Raw genomic sequence first — 21,516 nt, forward strand, 5'->3', positions numbered from 1 at the left:
TGGGACTCACAGCAAACACTTGACTTTGGCGCCTTATGCCAAAGTATTGTTGGCAAACGAATGCACTACTCAATCCAACATTCTCTTTTGTCTCAGGATTCTTGGCTATACCTTGAAGAGATACAATAAAGAGTCTAAAACCAATAATTTGTTTCAGTTTCATTGTCTACAAGTCATGGACATGCGCTCCATGACAAGGTGCTTGTTAGGTTCTCATTGTGTAGACTGCTGCACTGTCATTAGAGCAGACTTGATTTGTGATTACAGGTCTCTGGCTGGGAAAGAAATCCTTCAATCTTCCTCATGAAACGCAGATGTCCCGCTGCTAAGCTCCGGAAAACAAGACTCTCACACGGTTTCTTTGGGATATCGGATGCTTTCTGGGACCTCTTCTGTTTTGGAAAGGAAATGTGCTCTGGCGTTCTCTGGTTTCCTGGTCGTCTCAGGCTCAGTCTGAGTCTAATCAAATTGTATTGGTCACATACACATATTTAGTAGATGTTATTGCGGGGGTAGCGAAATGCTTGTAAACACACAAAAAAACGAAATACCTGGATGTTGCTTATGAACTAGAAGCAGAGCTGCCATATCTGTTGGCGCCATCTTAAGATCACCCCCGCGCCATGTACATTGTTCATTCATTTCTGTGGCATCTCCTCATCCTTACTCTGGATTTCAGTAATGAGCATGAAACATGGGCTCCCGAGTGGTGCAGCGGTGTAAGGCACTGCATCTGAATGCAAGAGGTGTCACTACAGTCCCTGGTTCGATTCCAGGCTGTATCAAATCCCGTGATTGGGAGTCCCATAGGGCAGCACACAATTAGCCCAGTGTTGTCTGGGTTTGGCTGGGGTAGGCCGTCATTGTAAATAAGAATCTGTTCTTACCTGACTTGCCTAGTTAAAAAAAATATATATATATTGAAAGAAATGTAACCCCCTGACACACGCGCACACACACACAGTCTGCATACTCATGACTGTTTTGTAAACAGCACTGTCCCTATTTACCTCTACATAGTTTTTTATGGCCTTATTAATGCTATTTCCAGCCATCTCCCTGTCGGTTGCAGTGTGTTAAGTAGTCTTGGAAGTGGCTGTCACATGACCTCTTAAAGTGGCATGTCAATCGGTTCATGGGATGGTAATTAACACCCTTAAGTTCTTCTGGGTTTTCTTTTCACTTACACAAATGTATCCCCATTCAATTTCACCACAGTTAGAACCACTTGGAGAAAAAGCTCCCTTTATTCTACTTGGTAGGCTAGGGGACACTTACACTTAGCATACCAAAGCAAAGAAAGTAGAAGTGTAGTCTGTCCTGCTTTTTCACTTGTTAGATAAGAGTAAATTGAAGCACAGCTGGCATGTCTCCCATGGAGAAGTATTAACAGCCAGAGGAGATAAAGGGGAAATACACACATTTCCTATAGGTTTGGTCTTGATAGTAAGTAGATGTCCCTGTTTATAACTTTGTATTTTTTCAAGTTTATTATGGATCTCACTATCCTCCTCCACAATTTAAGTGTTTTATGTCAAATCCATGCCAGGATTGCACAAAGTAGAGCCTTCTTTTACAGTGCCTTCAGGAAAGTATTCAGAACACTTAACTTTTCCACATTTTGATACGTTACAGCCTTTTAGAAAATTTATTAAATTGTTTTTTCCCCTCATCAATCTACACACAATAAGCCATAATGACAAAGCAAAAACAGGATTTTGTACATTTTTGCAAATGTATTACAAATAAGATGAAATATCACATTTACATAAGTATTCAGAACCTTTACTTTGTTGAAGCACCTTTGGCAGGGATTACATCGTCTTCTTGGTTGTGATGCTACAAGCTTGGCACACCTGTATTTGGGGAGTTTCTCCCATTCTTCTTTGCAGATCCTCTCAAGCTCTGTCAGTTTTTATGGGGAGCATTGTGCACAGCTATTTTCAGGTCTCTCCAGAGATGTTTGATCGGGTTCAAGTCTGGGCTCTGGCTAGGCCACTTAACAACATTCAGAGACTTGTCCCGAAGCCACTCCTGCGGTGTCTTGGCTGTGTTCTTAGGGTAGTTGTCCTGCTGGAAGGTGAACCTTTGACCCAGTCTGAGGTCCTGATCGCTCTGGAGCAGGTTTTCATCGAGGATCTCTCTAATTTGCTCCGTTCATCTTTGCCTCGATCCTGACTAGTCTCCTAGTCCCTGCCACTGAAAAACATCCCCACAGCATGATGCTGCCACCACCATGCTTCACCGTAGGGATGGTGCCAGGTTTCCTCCAGACGTGATGCTTGGCATTCATGCCAAAGTGTTCAATCTTGATTTCATCAGACCAGAGAATCTTGCTTCTCATGGTTTGAGAGTCCTTTAGGTGCATTTGGGCAAACTCCAAGCTGGCTGTCATGTGCCTTTTACTGAGGAGTGGCTTTCGTCTGGCCGCTCTACCATAAAGGCCTGATTGGTGGAGTGCTGCAGATATGGTTGTCATTCTGGAAATGTCTCCTATCTCCACAGAGGAATTCTAGAGCTCTGTCAGAGTGACCATTAGGTTGTTGGTCACCTCCCTGACCAAGGACATTCTCCCCCGATTGCTCAGTTTGGCCGGGCGTCAAGCTCTAGGAAGAGTCTTGGTGGTTCCAAACTTTTTCAATTTAAGAATGATGTAGGCCACTGTGTTCTTGGGAACATTCAATGATGCAGATTTTTTTTGCTGACTCTTCCCCAGATCTGTGCCATTACACAATCCTGTCTCGGAGCTCTACGGACAATTCATTCGCCCTCATGACTTGGTTTTTGCTCTGACATGCATTGTCAACTTTGGGACCTTATATAGACAGGTGTGTGCCTTTCCAAATCATGTCGAATCAATTGAGTGTACCACTGGTGGACTCCAATCAAGTTGTAGAAACATCTCAAGGATGATCAGTGGAAACAAGATGCACCTGAGCTCAATATCGAGTCTCATAGCAAAGGGTCTGAATACTTATGTAAATAAAGGAATTGTTTATTGTATTTTTTATACACTTTTTCAAAAGGTTCTACACTGTTTTCACTTTGTCATTACGGGGTAGATTACTGAGGATTTTTTTGTATTTAATCCATTTTAGAATAAGGCTGTAATGTAACAAAATGTTGAAAAAGTCATTGGGCCGGAATATTTTTCAAAGGCACTGTATATCATTCTCTTTTGTAAACTCAACTGCGTGTTTGTGTAAATATTTGTATGAACATAACATGATACAACAACAGACATACATTGAACAAGCCACAGACATGTGACTGGAATAACAGAAATTGAATAATGTGTCCCCGAACAATGTGTGTGTGTGGGGGGGGATCAAAAGTAACAGCAGTATCTGGTGTGGCCACCAGGTGCATTAAGTACTGCAGTGCATCTCCTCCTCCACAGGTGCATGTGTATCAGTCTATTTAACAGTGTATTTTATCTAACTGCAGTTAGTAAACCAGGTTCAACCAAAATAACCACATGCTCCCTATGTCAATGCCAGATCTAGGAAAGAGAAAAAGGTAAGCCGAAATACAACACACAAAAAGAAAGATGACCACCATAAATTGTATGATCAGTTTTATTGGCAAATATTGGCTTCAATAGGCTAGTGGTTGTGATTTCAGTCAACACAGATCTCAGTTGTCGACCTCCTGCATGTCCTAGGGGCCCATTACTATTCTAATGCTAAGAGAATACCAAGCAATAACATATATAGACCACAAGTCAGATGCAATATTTCTAGTCTCTCTTTTTTCCCACTTTATATTTGTTTTGAAATACTTTGTGACTCGTTTGATCTTCGAGTCTGGACTGGACCAACCTCTTCAAGCCAGGATTTAAGTCAGACCCTGCGTTTTTATTTGTGCGTCAACGTCATTTTGCCTGAATTATACAATTGGCAGTTCTCAAAGCAGGTCTTGGGTGGCCTGGATGGATCACCCAAAATGGTCACCTGGCTTAAGGCACTGTCTTAAAGCACTGTCTTAAAGCACTGTCGCACACTACCAACGGGGTCTTAAAGGGGGTTGCATGCTCTGAGAAGTGTAATGTAAGCCCTTTGTTTGCAGCTCGTAACTTCGGTGATGATTTACAGTCAACCCAAATCCTTTGCAACAGCAGCAGTTTGTCAATATGGATCCCTATTTGGCTGCCATTCCAGTGTTACAGACATACAGCTGTTTCTGTACTGCTGTTAAATACCAATATCAGAGTACCGCTTAGTTTGCAAGGATTCACTCCAATTGTATTGCAATCCTGATATGCACTTGGCTGTGAGTGGATGGCTAGGTCATTGTGTTTAAACACTAGGCCTATAGTAGGCCTATAGTACGCTGAGATTTTTCCAACACTGACTTTTAGCTGAAATTTGGGTGAGGGGCAGGTATGTGGAGTATGTCTTTCTCTCGAAAGAGATGCAATATGCCACACATAGTGACATAAAATGATCATTAGAAAAAGATAATGAAAACCAAAAATGTATATTAGTAACACTAATTGCTCTGTATGGCTATTGATTTAAACTAGCTATGATGAGTGAGTGACAGTTCTGTCACGTTCCTGACCTTATTTTTCCTTTGTTTAACTTTGTTTAGTTGGTCAGGATGTGAGCTGGGTGGGTAGTCTATGTTTTGTGTTTCTATGTTGGGGTTAATGRGTTGCCTGATATGGTTCTCAATTAGAGGCAGGTGTTTGACGTTTCCTCTGATTGAGAACCATATTAAGGTAGGGTGTTCTCACTGTTTGTTTGTGGGTGGTTGTCTCCAGTGTCTGTATATGTCTACCACACGGGACTGTTTCGTTTTGTCGTTCGTGTATGTAGTCTGTTCCTGTTCGTGCGTTCTTCGTTATATGTAAGTTCTCAAGTCCAGGTCTGTCTACGTCGTTTATTGTTTTTGTAATTCTCTAGTGTTCTTCGTGTTTTCGGTCTCGTTTAATAAATCATTATGTCTACCTTCACCACTGCATTTTGGTCCGACCCTTACTCCTCTTCCTCATCCGAGAGGGAGGAATTAGATGATCGTTACAAGTTCGGCACGCATACATTCATTTTATGCCTTAAACAGAAATGTTTTCATGTCGGATCACAGTTAATAAAGTTGAAAAGCACCCCAAAGAATTGTTAGTAGAGGTGTAAGGGGGAAGTCTTTAGACACAGAGGAGAGAAAGGTATCATTAAAATAAAAGCAACAATACAAGGTGTTTTTCAGAGATTAGGGTCTGTAAATTAGTAGCAAACTTTTCTGAAATTCTGAAACTTTGGAACAATATCCTAGTTTGCTGTTTCAGGAAAGTTAGCTTGAATCTCCTTTGTGAAATGCCCCTCTGCTCAGATGAATATTCACTTCAGATTCGGATTGAAATATATATTTACATTTTTTTGTGGTAGCATTTACTGTGCAAGTGTTACTGAAATAGACTTCTGCCATAGTCAAACAGTGGTCATTATGTTCATGCAATTTAGCTCATAAGCTGCTAGATAGGCCACAGTACATGTTAGTTAGGGCTCTATTCAATCAGATCTGCTTTAGCCGACATCCGCATAACGGTTGTTTTTGCGGTGTTGGGGGTGGAACTGTGTTAGAGCTGTCAAATCCACAAGTGGCTCCTGGCATTATACCTAAAGAGGATGTTGCCATTGGCTGCACGGAGTAGAATTAAGAGAAATCCCTTGTAGCCTAGTTTCCAGGTTCAAACACTGGAATGTGATCTACACCTTGATTAGGGTGATGGAAATCCTCATTTCATTGAATGATTTTCAATTAGAGCATTATTTCTATGTAGCCTACAATTTTAATGCGACTGGATGTGGCTTTGGTTGTGGCTTTGCAACAATGATCAAGACCAGCTGCTCACCGGTTTGACAGCTCTAATGCAGTTCCACCTCCAACACACCGCTAAAACAACCGCTATATGGCTAAAGCGGATCTGATTGAATCTAGCCCTTAGAAGACGTAACTCATCCAGTCCATTTCAACCATAGTGCTGTGTTATTATATGACCAACATTTTGTATAACTAAAAAATGGTATCGTTATATTATATGAGCAACATATTACATGACTGAAAATGTTAAGGAATAACGCTTGTTTCAGCTTACAAAAAATTGAGATCATAAATGAGATTTTACAGTATTCATTAAAAAAATGTATCACAGTATTGGTAAGGTAATGAGCTGATGCTACGACATGCATCTTCTGTTTATTGGTGTTGTTGTTGTCGTTGTTTTTCTTTGATGGGTTATATGGGTTTGGTGCTCAGGGCTAAGACCTTTCCTCTTCACTGCTGGCCCTTGAAGCAGTAGACGCCAAAGAGCTTTTGCTTCTTGTCGGGGAATCCCACGAAGCGCACAGCCGCCTCTGTCGGGCTGCAGTTCCTGCGGGGTCTGGAGATGGGGTAGCGGACACTGCCGTCAGCCAGCCAGCCAGAATCGCAGCGGTCATAGCCGTTCAGCTTCCATGCAGCATACATCTGGCCCACCTTGGCGATCTCAGCTCCATCATCCTGGCACGCCTGAGCAGCCTCGTTGAACGTTAGCTTGTCGGGCTGCACCAGCCAGTAGAAGCGGCCTGAGGTCAGAGAGGGGAAGACGGCCAAATGAAAACAGAGTATTTTGGTTGGGTTGCCTCATTTTAAAGAGAGGCCAATTGATATGCTGATGAACTCTTCCCTACTGTAATGTATGTCTATCTATTTCTACTACTTTTGTTCAAATAATAGATACTGCAGTGGTCTAAGGCACTGCATCACAGTGGTCTAAGGCACTGCATCACAGTGGTCTAAGGCACTGCATCACAGTGCTAGCTGTGCCACCAGAGACTCTGGGTTTGAGCCCAGGCACTGTCGCAGCTGGCCGCGACCGGGAGGTCCATGGGGTGACGCACAATTGGCCTATCGTCGTCCGGGTTAGGGAGGGTTTGGCCGGTAGGGATATCCTTGTCTCATTGCGCACTAGCGACTCCTGTGGCGGGCCGGGTGCGGGGCACGCTGATCAGGTCGCTAGGTGTACGGTGTTTCCTCCGACACATTGGTGCGGCTGGCTTCCGCGTTGGATGCGCTGTGTGTTAAGAAGCAGTGCGGCTTGGTTGTGTTTCGGAGGACGCATGGCTCTCTTGACCTTTGTCTCTCCTGAGCCCGTACGGGAGTTGTAGCGATGATACAAGACAGTAACTACTAATAATTGGATACCACGAAAAAGGGGGTAAAACAAATTATTTAATTTTAAAAAAAAGAAGAAAAAAATGAAATAATAGATACTGCAAGTCCAATGACTACCTCAAAAACAACCACATAAAGCAGACACAAACTCACCGTTGACGGCAGAGGTGAAGCAGAAGACATCGTAACGGCTCTTGGACTTGTCACGCTGGCCGTAGCTCCTCAGGCCCGCACCGGAGTTGACTCCTCCACAGGCCCGTCTGGGGTTGGTTATGGGGTACTGCACGGAGCCGTCGTTCAGCCAACCGGCATTGCACCAGTCAAGGCCACTCCTCCAGGCCTCGTAGAGCTGGTCGAAGGAGGCCACCACAGAGTCCTGGTCCAGGCAAGCCTGCTCAGCATCGTGGAAGTTGAGGTTGTATCGGCCCAGCCGTGGGGAGTAAGGGAACACCACACCTGGGAATGAGCAAGGAGCTGGGGTTAATATCTTAGTTAATTTGGCTCTTAGGCTAAATGGAGCACTCGTTCAGGAAAGTGCCAACTGAACTCACTATTCTATTGTAAGACAACTATTAGTGAGTCGGAATTGATTGTTATCCTTTTTATGACATGCACTTTTTTGAATGTGTCTTTACGTGAATGTTTCTTTTATGTCTTTAATTGAATCACCACAGTGGATAGAAACCCATTGCATAGTTATGCATGTTATATAAATACAGTTCATGGAAATCTACCGTAAATTAAAACATACAGATACACATAAAACACGGTATATCACAGCATACTCTAGGAGAGGAATGTTATTCTAACACAATACAGTCCGTCTGAATACAGATACATTTGGATTTATGTTTTACACACTCATCCTCCTGTGGGTTTGCAGACCCAGCCAGCCAGTAGGATGAAGAATGTGTGTGGTCCTTGGGTCTAGACTGGACCAGCCATGAGGGATTGGGGGTTTCTGACATACGATCTGATAGTATATGTTAGTGAGTGTAAGCTATTGCTGTTCTTGGTCCTGCAGCTCCTGGTGAGCTGCAGAGAGGATTCAGACTTCGCTAACTGATTAATTATGTGGTATTCTGCCCCTCAGCAGGGAAGGGAGATACATCTCACGCTGTTTACGTTTTAATTAGGCTGTAACAGCCAAGCTAGCAAATATGTTAGGCCAGAACAAGACTCCAAAGCACTATAATACAAAGCACAATCATCAACTGTGTACAGCAAATGGAACCTCTGGTGTCAATCATTTGGTGGTCCAGTTATGTGATTTTACAGCCGTAAAACAGCCCCTTAGGTGTTATGGTTATGTAATTGAATTAATTATCTTGACTCAGACTTTGCTGGCCCACTCCTCTATTGTCCTGACCAGTATTTTATGTGTGTCCGGCCTACAAACAAATGTAATCCCTTATACGTGTGAAATTTAGTCCAGTGTGGCTCAGTTGGAAGAGCATGGCACTTGCAATGCCAGGGTTGTGGGTTAACTTCCCATGATGGGGGACCAGTATGAATATGTATGGTCTCACTACTGTGACTCACTACTGTGACTCACTCTGGATAAGAGTCTGCTAAATGCCTAAAATGTAATGTGCTGTGAGGGAAAGGTGGCTATCGTTTGGCTGTAGGGATTGTTGACATACTGTTTAAGAGATGCAATGTTCTTGGAAAGCGGCAGGTAGCCTCGCGGTTAGAGCGTTGGACTAGTAACCGAAAGGTTGCAAGATTGAATCCCAGAGCTGACAAGGTAAAAATCTGTCCTTCTTCCCCTGAACAAGACACTTAATCCACTGTTCCTAGGCCATCATTGAAAATAAGAATTTTGTTCTGAACTGACTTGCCTTGTTAAATAAAGGTAAAAATATAAAAAGCACTGAATTGGACTTCTTCATCCCTTGTTAATGTACTTTGTGCCACTGCTAGCTAACAGAGAGGGTTGCATTTGGCCCTTGGTGGTTTAGAAACAACTAAGAGCTGATAAAGCAGAAACAATCCCCTGTAACACACTAGATTGTTACATCAGCGTCGGTAGTTTCATCTTTTACACAAGCCTGCATCCCGTGGTAGCCTAGTGCTAGCTGAGTGCTTGACTGTCAGATGTATACAGCTGCACACAAGAGAACATTCAATTGGATTACTCTGAGGGAAAATCACAACCAGCACAGAGGCTTTTCATCGGGCATGACTTTGTTCCAATGTTAACAATAGACAGTCGTTCCAGCCTGTTTTCATTATGGCCAGCTAGCTAGCTGTTCTCTATTCAAGATCCCTTTTATTAACCTGGAGCAAAATCTGCTCAGGCGGTCTTGGCCCAGATGGGAACTATGACCGTGTAATAGTATTCAATAGATTCAGGCTGACTCAGTTTTATCAATAGAATGCACAAAAAAAAGGTTGTATTTGTGCCACATATTAAAAGGAAGAACAGGACTCCTTTCACGATTATGCAAATAGCACTGTATGAGCAAGGAGGATGTTAGAATCGATGCGGAGTGGGATTAGTTCAGATGGAAAATGTGTTTTCATGTACTGCAGTGTAAGGCTGTGTGAATATAATCAGCACGGACTCTGGAAAATGAACAAAAGCTGTCTTCTTTTTTGTCTTTTGTCTTTCTACACATACATCAATATAATGGTGGTGAGGTGTTGAAAATAAGGAAACAGGCTCTGGTCTTGAAACCATTATTTCCTGGTTCTGGTCTTGAAACCATTCATTTCTACCAGACAGTAGTTTATGGGTCAGGTCATGAAAACCTCCTGTCCTTATTTACAGGGTAACAAAAGTATAACAACACCATAAAGACACAACAGTGAAGAGAACATGAAATGGAGGGTGGTGACGTGATGTGCGGGGAGGATGAGATGAGATGGCCATCGCTGAGCCGGGGAAGGAAGTAAAAAGATAATGATTTACCATCGCTGTAGCCTGCACTACCTTGCACCTCCAAGGTAACCTCATGAATGACATCCTCCATGCCATCAATGACCTCACAACGGAACTTTCCCATGTCGTCCAGGGACACGTCGTTGATGAGCAGTGAGGCATCGTCATCGTCGGCCTCCAGCAGGCGGACACGGCCCAGGAAGCTGCCATAGCTCTTCTTGTGGAAGCCCATGGAAACCAGCACATCTTCCTCCAGTGACTCATCCGCGGACAGCTTGGTCCACTTGATCCTCATGCCCATGCGGCCGAAAGACGTCCCGTGCTGGCGGTGGAGCCGGCATTGTAGAGTGATGTTGGAGCCGCGACTGGCAAACACACGGTTCTGATCACCAAGTTCAGTCTCTGGGAAGGACAGGAAAAGGTGAGTAAGTCAAGATTTACTAAAGCATCAGAAGAATACAGTAGAATACGTAACAAAGTTGTATTAACTTCGTCCAAGGGACGGTTGAGCTAACATAGGCTAATGCGACTAGCATGAGGTTGTAAGTAACAAGACAATTTCCCAGGACATAGGTATATCTGATATTGGCAGAAAGCTTAAATTCTAGTTAATCTAACTGCACTGTCCAATTTACATTAGCTATTACAGTGAAATAATACAATGCTATTGTTTGAGGAGAGTGCACATGTTTTGAACATGAAAAGTTATTAATAAACAAATTATGCACATTTGGGCAGTTTGGATACAACATTTTGAACAGAAATGCAATGGTTCATTGTATCAGTCTAAAACTTTGCAGATACACTGCTGCCATCTAGTGGTCAACATTTAAATTGCATCTGGGCTGGAATAATACATTATGGCCTTTCTTTTGCATTTCAAAGATGATGGTACAAAAAAATACAAAATAACGTTTTCTTCCCCCCTTTGTATTATCTTTTACCATATCTATTGTGTTATATTCTCCTACATTCTTTTCACATTTCCACAAACTTCAAAGTGTTTGCGTATCCTTGCTTCAGGGCCTGAGTTACAGGCAGTTAGATTTGGGTATGTAATTTTAGGCGAAAATTTTAAAAAAGGGGCGGATCCTTAAAGGCGTTTAATTACTGGTGTCAGTTCAGACGTGTCACATCTTTTAATGTTTTGAGTAATGAATTGATTTTAAAGATCGCATGTGTTTGATTGGCAAGCAAAAAAGCAGTAAAAGATCTCTGAAAAATGCCCCTCTCAACATTGCCTAGAAACACACACACACACTCTCCCTCTTCCCCTCTCTGTAGTGGCCAATCAGCTATATTATCAAAGTAGCCCTTCAGTCCTAAATAGATTCAGCTTTGGGAACCAGCCAGTCTCCCACCTCCGCAAATCATCTGCACCTAGCTCTCACCAAACTATATACCATGACCAGCTCTGGCAGTTAACACATTCAACGTTACTCCACATTAACCCCCAAGATGAAATGTTTATCTTTCACCCGCCCCAGCTGACTTGTCTAAAACATGAGTTGGGCATCCTACTATTCAGGATTTACAAAAAAAGGTGACTATACGGTTTGCAAACAGACACGTTTTCCCTCACGTTATGGCCATCATCATTCTTTCCCATCCTCCCTCCCTCCTGGCCTCCCTCCTAACCAGGCCACCCTTCAGTTCAGATAGGTAGCTGCTATCAGTCACTCCACGTGAGTTCCCACAATCTCCCTGACCTCCAGGCCCTTTATGAGAGTGTTGCTTTGTTGGGACCCCACCCAGTGGTTGCCTACACACAGTCCACTGAGCCCAGGCAGGGACATGATGGATGCACTTGACCCATGACCCACTCACCACTGGTGCAGCCGCAACCAATAAAGCTGTGTGTAGAGCCCCAGGATATACAGCCCCATGGGCCGGACAGAGCAGCCAATGGTCACCACACATCAGCCTCTTCTTAAATATATGGTGCTGACACATCACACTTCAATGAACTATACAAGCATGGCTAAAAGACAAACAGTTTGTCTATATGATCGAGAGTAAGAGTAAAATAAGCATTTCCTGTAGTATATGCAGTGGTGGAAAAAGTACTCAATTGGTAAACTTGAGTAAAAGTCATGATACCTTATTAAACAGAAAATGACTCAAGTAAAAGTGAAAGTCACCCAGTAAAATACTACTTGAGTAAAAGTTTTTGTTTTAAAATATACTTAAGTATCAAATGTAAATTTAATTGCTAAAATATACTTAAGTATCAACAGTAAAAGTAAAATATAGTATAAATAATTTCAAATTCCTTATATTAATCACACCAGACAGCACAATTACATTTTTTTTTAAATATATGGATATCCAGGGGCCCACTCCAACACTCAGACATCATTTACAAAACAAAGCATGTGTGTTTAGTGAGTGCCCCAGAGAGGCAGTAGGATGACCAGGTATATTCTCTTGATAAGTGTGTGAATTGAACCATTTTCCTGTCCTGCTAACCAATTCCAAACATAACGAGTACTTTTGGGTGTCAGGGAAAATGTATGGAGTAAAAAGTACATTATTGTCTTTAGGAATGTACTGAATAAAAAGTAAAAGTAAAAAAAAAAAAAAGGTTAAGGACAGATTTCCCCCCAAAACTACTGTAAAGTATTTGACCTTAAGTACTTTACACCACTGCCTGTATGTTACCGTACATAACGTTCTCAAACAAAGCAGAATGTTCACATCCCTCCCCTTTGAGCAGAGTATGCCCGTAGAAAAAAGCAGCCTTTGGTAAGAACCAAGTCCCCTTTCGAGTCATAATCATAAGCTACTGTGGGTTTCCATCCAATTGGCGACAGATTTAAATGTGAATATTCTAAAATCTCCATAAAAACAATATGCACATTTTCTCACCAGATATGTGTTTCCATCAAATTGACTTGTTTGTAGATAAAAGGCTTTGCGTGATGATGTAGTGCACATGAAACAACTTTTTGCAGTTAAATTCCCATGTACCATATAAAAAATACAAGTTAAAAGGGTTTCCATCTCATTTTCAACTCTACTGGTGGTTTTCTCACACATTTTTTTTGCTTTATATAGCGCGTGTGCCCACTCTGGTATTGGCACGTGTGCACTAGCCAACAGCGCAGGTATAGCCTATGTCAGGGGTCTACAACCTTTTCTAGCATGAGAGCTAGTTTTTTTAAAATTACGTTGCGAGCTACAAGGTTATTTCTAGCTTTCAAAGAGGCACATTGTTCTCTTCTCCTCTTCCCTGCAATTCTTCCCCGGGTCCTTAGTGTACAAGAGAAAGTAGTGCACTATGTTTTCTGTCCCTTCAAAATCTATATAATCAGTGATTATTTTCCCAAATTATGTTTCCTCATTTTTATTTTTAATTGCTCATCTAGCGAGTGAGAAATGCTATTCATTGACTACAGCTCAGCGTTCAACACCATAGTGCCCTCAAAGCTCATGACTAAGCTAAGGACCCTGGGAATAAACACCTCCCTCTGCAACTGGATCCTGGACTTCCTGACGGGGCGTCCCCAGGTGGTAAGGGTAGGTAACAACACATCCGCCACACTGATCCTCAACACAGGGGCCTCTCAGGGGTGTGTGTTCAGCCCCCTCCTATACTTTCTGTTCACTCATGACTGCACGACCAGGCACGACTACAACACCATCATTAAATTTGCCGATGACACAACAGTGGTGGGCCTGATCACGACAACAACGAGACAGCCTACAGGGAGGTCAGAGACCTGGCCGTGTGGTGCCGGGACAACAACCTCTCCCTCAACGTGATCAAAACAAAGGAGATGATTGTGGACTACAGGAAAAAGAGGACCGAGCACTCCCCCATTCTCATCGACGGGACTGCAGTGGAGCAGGTTGAGAACTTCAAGTTCCTTGGTGTCCACATCACCAACAAACTAACATGGTCCAAGCACACCATGACAGTTGTGAAGAAGGCACGACAAAACCTATTCCCCCTCAGGAGACTGAAAAGATTTGGCATGGGTCCTCAGATCCTCAAAGTTCTACAGCTGACCATTGAGAGCATCCTGACTGGTTTCATCACCGCCTGGTATGGCAACTGCTCGCCCTCCGACCACAAGGCACGACAGAGGGTAATGCGTATGGCCCAATACATCACTGGGGCCAAGCTTCCTGGCATCCAGGACCTCTATACCAGGCATTATCAAAGGAAGGCACAAAAAATTGTCAAACTCCAACCACCCTAGTCATAGACTGTTCTCTCTGCTTCCGCATGGCAAGCAGTACTAGAGCACCAAGTCTAGGTCCAAAAGGCTTCTTAACTGCTTCTACCCCCAAGCCATAAGACTCCTGAAAAGCTAACCGAATGGCTACCCGGCCTATTTGCATTGATCCCCCCATTATTATACTGCTGCTACTCTGTTTATTATCTACTGTATGCATTGTCACTTTACATGTACATATTACCTCATTACCTCAACTAGCCGGTGCCCCCGCACATTGACTCAGTACCGGTACCCCCTGTATATAGCCTCGCTACTATTATTTTATTGTTGCTCTTTAATTGTTTGTTATTTTTCTATTTTCTTATTTATTTATTTTGTTTATTTAGTAAATATTTCTTAACACTTATTTTTTCTTAAAACTGCATGGTTGGTTAAGGGTTTGTAAGTAAGCATTTCACTGTAAGGTCTACACCAGTTGTATTCGGCGAAAAAATTCCATGTACATTCGGAATTGTTTGGCGAGCTACTCATAGGTGGTCTGCGAGCTACTGGTAGCTCGCAATCGACTTTTTGGAGACCCCTAGCCTATATGATGAGATTATTGTTATTGACAAAAGAGCACGATTATTTTTATTTTTCAATCTGCAGCAAAGCATCCATTATCATGTTACCAGAATAAAACCCTCAATATTTTTTGAAAAGGACAATCAAGCTCATCACCTTGTAGTTTCACCACCCTGTGAAGTTCATCATCATTTATATTGTCTGTATCCTAATAAACTGCATGCTTTTCCGACAACTCCATGTGAGTTCCCACAATCTCCCTGACCTCCAGACCCTTCACAACAATATTCCACCGACATCTCTCGCATTCTTAATTTTACCGACACAAAAAGATGCCACCTTGTCTAGTGTATTTTGTTTCGTCGACATTTGGAAAGTTTACGGAAAAACGTTCTGTTTCCAATAGGCCTGTAATGACATGTTTTTATCTGACATGTACATAAAAAGGTTGGATAGATACCTGGTTAGTGATCAAATTACATCAGTAGCTACTAACTAGTGTCCGCAGTCGTCCTAGCCAGTGTGTAAGCTTAACAAAATAATATGCTTCTCTCTCTCCCGCTTTCCCTTCCTCCCTTCTGTGTCTGACTGTCTCTCCTGGTTTCTCTATTCCTCTTTCTCTCCTTCCTTTCCTCTTTTTTTGTCCTTGTCGGGTTCTCCTTGAGCCACACCAAAGCCATGACTGGAAAATGGTTCTGCCCTCTCTTCAATGGGTAAAACCTTTTCCACATGTGCCATTTACAGATGCAGGAATCGCTACCAGGTACTCCAGGTTAACAGCCTTCCGCTCTGATAATTTCTCCCCCACACCCCAATTTCCTCCACCCCTGCTTTTCACCCAACCTCTCTAAACCCCATTCTACCATGTACACAGAGCAAATAGTCGACACGTGGCTCAGCTTAATAGAGTGGCCTATACGTTATCAGTTGCACGCTATCCTGCAGAGGGGTTTAATGAGCAGAAGCTGTGCTGCCTGACAAATGTAATCTCACCCTATATCTCTAACTGCTCTTTAATTTCCTTCCTTTCCTCAGGGCTGCAACTCACTCACCACCATCCCTCCCCTCCATTCCCACCCAGACACCTCGCCTCCATGCAGGCAGGCAGGCAGGCACACCAGACGCATGCCAAAGGGTTTACGAGGCAGAATAAAAAATCACACTTCTTAAAAGAATGGGGCATGGAGAGTTTCATGGAGAGGCCCAGCATCTTTGTATGAATTCTCCCTCTGTCACTGGCTTATGACTCACAGCTTCTCTCTGCCTCATAAATTCTGGACTTGGGAAGCCGTTGAGTGAAGTTTCATTGGAAACTGAAAGCCCAGAATGACACAATCGCTCCTCATCAAACCGGGAGCGCATGACAACGTCAACGGCAGTCGGCCAGATGTGACGCCATCCAGGATTTATCCCTAAACGTTTCTGATTCTTATTCAACAGATACGAGGCAAAATAATAAAGACCTCGTTTGTCTGATTTATAGAAACATTGTTCTAGCGCTCGTAAGCCACTGGCTGAGGTTCATAATCCCTGAACATATGAGGCTGGGGATGGGGTGTACATGGTACAAATAAGAGGTCTCATAGCTACCAGGAAACACTATGCGGTTGAACATAAACTAAAAAACCCTGTACAAGGAGACCCCATACAGCACATAGACTGGCCACATGCATCTGAAACATCAAGAACAGACAGATCCTGTACAAAAAGATGCAAAGAATGCCAATGTAAAGATATATTGGTGAACAATACCCAAAAATGCCTAATTTCAGTAGAGATGTGAGTGTAAGACTGCTCTCTTACCCCTGTCCCTGCTACCTGAGTTACCAGTGGAGATATATTGCCCTTGAGTGTATGTGGCCCCAAGTAATATACACTGCACTCATAAAGCGACAGCTTTGCATGTGTATTTAACCACTTGGCAAGCAGCTAAATATTTTTTTCTGTCTGTCATATATCAAGTCTTAGCTTATTTATACAAGGCTATTTCTGTGGGGTCAAAGGTTCCCCCTAATTGTCAGATGTAACGTATAGAAACGGCTCATTAAACCATTACCTACCATTCCCCCCCCCCCCCACATATTTTGTTAAGGGTGGGGTGAAAATGAAAGAGGAGAGAATAAGTAAATGAACACATGTGCGTGACAATTAAAAAGTACAGCAGAAGCCAAGACCCTACTGCCATTTCTACGATCGTACACAATTCTCTCTCACTCCATAAAAGCTTACAGTACTGCGCTATTGGAAACAGCTGTGTCTTTGAGAGTGTAGCAACGTAGGGCAATAAATGAACAGTAACATCATAATGGAATAAATGAACAGTAACATCATAATGGTCCAACGTTGCCATGCGGCATATACTGTATGTTCGGCGTCTACAGAAGTTTAATAATGTTATCCTAACCTTATGTTAACTGGGTGTAATTGTGGTCTTTGAGATGTTGAAGGAGCAACCGAGCAAGTTGAATAGTCACTAATTAGCCTATAAGCCTACATCAGTATGTATACAGAGAGAGAGTATGTTACACAGCTGTAACTACATGTGTATCGTTGAGTGAAAAACCACACCAACCCAGGCCTGCTAGACATGCTATCCTTTACAACATCCTACAGCTCTGCACAGCTAGCCTGAATCAATAAGAAGATGGAGTTAACAGGCATAGCTGTGACCAAGGCACACACCTACACACACACCCCTGGCACGTGCCCAAAAAACGTCCACTCACTCTCACACACACACGCATGCATGTACGAGAGACTGAAAAACAGCTTCTATCTCAAGGCCATCAGACTGTTAAAACAGCCATCACTAACATAGAGAGGCTGCTGCCAACATACAGACTCAAATCTCTGGCCACTTTAATAAATGGACTAAATAAAAGGTATCACTAGTCACTTTAAATAACGCCACTTTAATAATGTTTACATATCCTACATTACTCATCTCATATGTATATACGGTTCTATACCATCTACTGCATCTTGCCTATGCCGCACGGCCATTGCTCATCTATATATTCATATGTACATATTCTTATTCATCCCTTACATTTGTGTGTATAAGGTAGTTGTTGTGAATTTGTTAGATTACTGGTTGGTTATTACTGCATTGTCGGAACTAGAAGCACAAGCATTTCGCTACACTCGCATTAACATCTGCTAACCATGTGTATGTTTTTGATTTGATTTGACAAACACTCAGATGCATGCATACACACAAACGTCAACTCCCCCCACATACATGTTTATGGTGCGGGTAACAATTTCATATTTTCTGAAGTCTCTACCAACCAAGGGAAAAGGGAGCCAACCTGATCCCACCTTCCACTTTTACCTTGCAATCCTATTGGACATCATTCCACCTGCCAATCAACATTGTCCATCGTGTTATGTTGTCGTATGCTTTTGACTCTACATCCATTGCTACACGGTAATATACGTATACCTACGAAAATAAGAGGGATCACCTAGTTAGTGTTGAATGTGCAACATAACGTCCACTTCATGAGCTAAACTATGTAACAAATGTTTCATTAGATTGTAACTTTCCTACAGTAGCCAGCTGACAGGAAACATATCCTTGTACAATATTTTCCCCGCTGCAGATAGGCTATAATAGCATACTGATGCGTGCATCTATCGAAATGGGATTTATACTCACTCTCCAATTTTTTGGGGGGTTAAATCAAATATGCTATTATTAGGCCAACAATTATTAATTGCCTACATTTACAAATCGGTAGACGAATGACAATCATTTACAGCATGATGCAAGATATTTCGTTTCCAAGCCAGGGCCAAATTGCCTTCTTTGAGCGAGAAAGAGAATGTGATAATTTTATAAAATAGAAAAGAGTGATAACATTTTTGCATGAAATACCCTACTTCCTGAATGTTGTGTATTGATTATATACTGTATAGTATACGTGATGAATGATTATTACTGGCAATCTACAGCTGCAGTGTTCCTCATTTGATTACCACATATAACAGGTTTCCCCAACTTGTGGTTAATTTGGCCCACGGGTATTTGGCTCTCAATTTTTCTGAGCAAAAAGAAAAAAACACAAATCCCCCCCCCAAAAATGTTTCATTGCTTTCTTTTTTCATTGTTAGACATGAAAGCCTGTAAAAACACTAGGAAATCAACTCCAAGCATCCCCACGGATAATAGAAGGACACGTGATCATATACAAATGTAAGCAAGGTTTGAAATGATTATGTCATTGTCAATTCATATATCTGTTTGGGCTTCTTGTGGTCAATTTGCAGCTTAAAAAATATGTGTAATTGTTTTTCAGCCCCTGCTCAAAAAAACAAAAACAGAGTAAGGCTAAATCTAGTTGATGATCCCTACCATAAACTTTAACTCACGTAGCCTATTACATTATGTAGTGAACGTTTATGAAGACAGACGGACACATGGAATTATTTGATTTGGATGGATGGTTGACATGACAGAAAGGTAGGCAGACATGTTCTTATCTAAAAGGTGGGTGCAACTTTGCTTGAATATTTCTTGAGTGCATAAAAGTTACGTGCGTTGTGTCACGCACAGCACAGCACTGGCCTACCTTTTTGAAAATCATCGTGAAATAAAACAAATAAACACGCACAAACTTCTGACATCATCAGGCCACAGGAGGAGAACAAACGTTTACACAGACAGAAAGACAGAACAGCAGCATCTCATCTACAGGAGGAAGTGTATTTGTTTGCCTTTTGCCAGGATTTCTCTCTCTACCGTGATAGAGCTAACACGTGCTGAAACTCAAATCCCCTGAGTCAGCCTACCGGGCTGGACAAATCAATTCAAATACTCTTCACTTTGTACATTGAGACTCTAGTTTGAGCTAGAACCATATGTTTCTCAGTGGTATTGTACTATTGCATTTGGCAGTAAGATATCTCACAGTATTTGGTGTAGGCCACAGGTGCTATTTAAGTAGCTTGAGCAGGTGCAATCTGAAAATGTCCCCCTCCAATTTTCCACTTCTCACTCCCTCCTAATAAATACATTGTAAAGGAACAAAAAAGGCCAAGTGGTCCATTTGTAGACATAATAATCAATTATCTACAGTTTATCTGTAAACAATTTTGAACTAGAACCCAATTTGAGCTACAATGAAAACGGACACATTTTCCTTCTAAAAATAGTAGTTTGGTCCATATGCAGTGTAAAACCGTTAGTTTGTGATGTGTGGAAGCAAGCCATTGTGACTGACAGGCTGATTTATGCTCAGCCAGTGGCTAGCCGTAAACCGTTAGTCAGTGGTGAGTCAGACTGTGAATGGCATCCCAGAGAGGGTTCTGTTACCAACCACTATAATGACCCTGCTGTTATAGTAGTCTATGGTCCCCACTTTACTGAGGCCTCATGGCATGCACATGCACACCCCTGCACGAACACACACACACACACACACACACACACACACACACACACACACACACACACACACACACACACACACACACACACACACACACACACACACACACACACACACACACACACACACACACACACACACACACACACACACACACACACACACACACACACACACACACACACACACACACACACACACACACACACACACACACACACACACACACACACACACACACACACACACACACGCACAAACCCACAGAGACACATCACACAGACACACACATGCACACACACATGCACACACGCACAAACCCACAGAGACACATCACACAGACACACACACTTACCTGCTGCGTAGACTGGTGCAGAAGCAGTGCTGTTGGTATCACTGTACACACTGCTGGCCAGGGTCAGAGAAAGCAAAGCGGTGCAAAGCAGAGCTATCATTTTCTCTTTTTCACACCAAGGGGCCTCTTCACTGGAAATGCAAAGAAATTCTAAATGAAATGTCTCACTAATTTGCTAGGTAGCAAATGTATCAGAATCAAGAGTTCTTTGTTTGAAGTGTGCCAGTAACCCTGGTGCAGCAGCCGCCGGTAGTGCTACTGGAAAGTTTGGGCTCCTTAGAGGTCCACACAAGTGCCTTTTATTGTAGCCCAGCATGGCTGAGACCACTCCCCCTCAGAGGGAGAGAGCCCATCATCCTGGCTCTCCTCCACCTCCCCACAATGTTAGGTGTCTCCACGCTGGTCTCCCCGAGGAGCAGAAAAGGTACACTATACTGTCCTCAAAGTGTCCCTCAGGAGAGTCCACTGAACAAAGAAACATATTCACAAATATGTGTATTGTGTCCATTCAGGTCCAAAGCAAAAAACACCTTTATCCACTCATTTTAATTACTTTCTGCTTTTTGGTGATCGTTTTCTTCCTGTGACCACAATGCTGCTTCTTCCATGTTCTTTGTAGCGAGCCTGCAGCACAACCTAAACTATTATAGTACTTTTACTATGGCTGTAAGTCCTGCTGTAATGTTTTACCTCTGCAACTGAAATCCAAGCACCTTTCCAGTTGAGAGGGGGGAGAGCATCATCTTAAATAGAGACTGCACCTGCCTGGGGTTTGTGTTGGGGTGTGTGAGGCCCTCCATGTGATTTTACCTGCTCTTTCTTGGCTGCCCTTGCTGATATTTCATTTATTTCTACATCCAGTGATGATACAAGAACCTAAAAACCTGCCTGGCTGCAAATCTGTACAGTGCTCCCAAAGTTCACCTCATTGCAAATCCCTCTCCTTGCCTTCACGTTCTTTATTTCCCCTAATCCCCTCCT

General features: G+C 42.6%; 1 protein-coding gene across 1 annotated transcript; it reads right to left on the reverse strand.

Moving 5' to 3' along the window:
• Positions 1 to 3,562: 3,562 nt before the first annotated feature.
• LOC111957984 (hyaluronan and proteoglycan link protein 1) lies at positions 3,563 to 20,816 on the reverse strand. The gene is made up of 4 exons (XM_023979129.2): positions 20,536 to 20,816; positions 10,070 to 10,441; positions 7,309 to 7,611; positions 3,563 to 6,566 (listed from the first exon to the last, which is right to left on the reverse strand). Exons 1-4 carry the CDS (start codon positions 20,633 to 20,635, stop codon positions 6,277 to 6,279), a joined length of 1,065 nt encoding a protein of 354 aa, XP_023834897.1. The 5' UTR covers positions 20,636 to 20,816; the 3' UTR covers positions 3,563 to 6,276.
• Positions 20,817 to 21,516: the final 700 nt, after the last annotated feature.

The sequence above is a fragment of the Salvelinus sp. IW2-2015 genome, linkage group LG33 (genome assembly GCF_002910315.2).
Source record: "Salvelinus sp. IW2-2015 linkage group LG33, ASM291031v2, whole genome shotgun sequence".
In the NCBI taxonomy this organism is placed as follows: Eukaryota; Metazoa; Chordata; class Actinopteri; order Salmoniformes; family Salmonidae; genus Salvelinus; species Salvelinus sp. IW2-2015.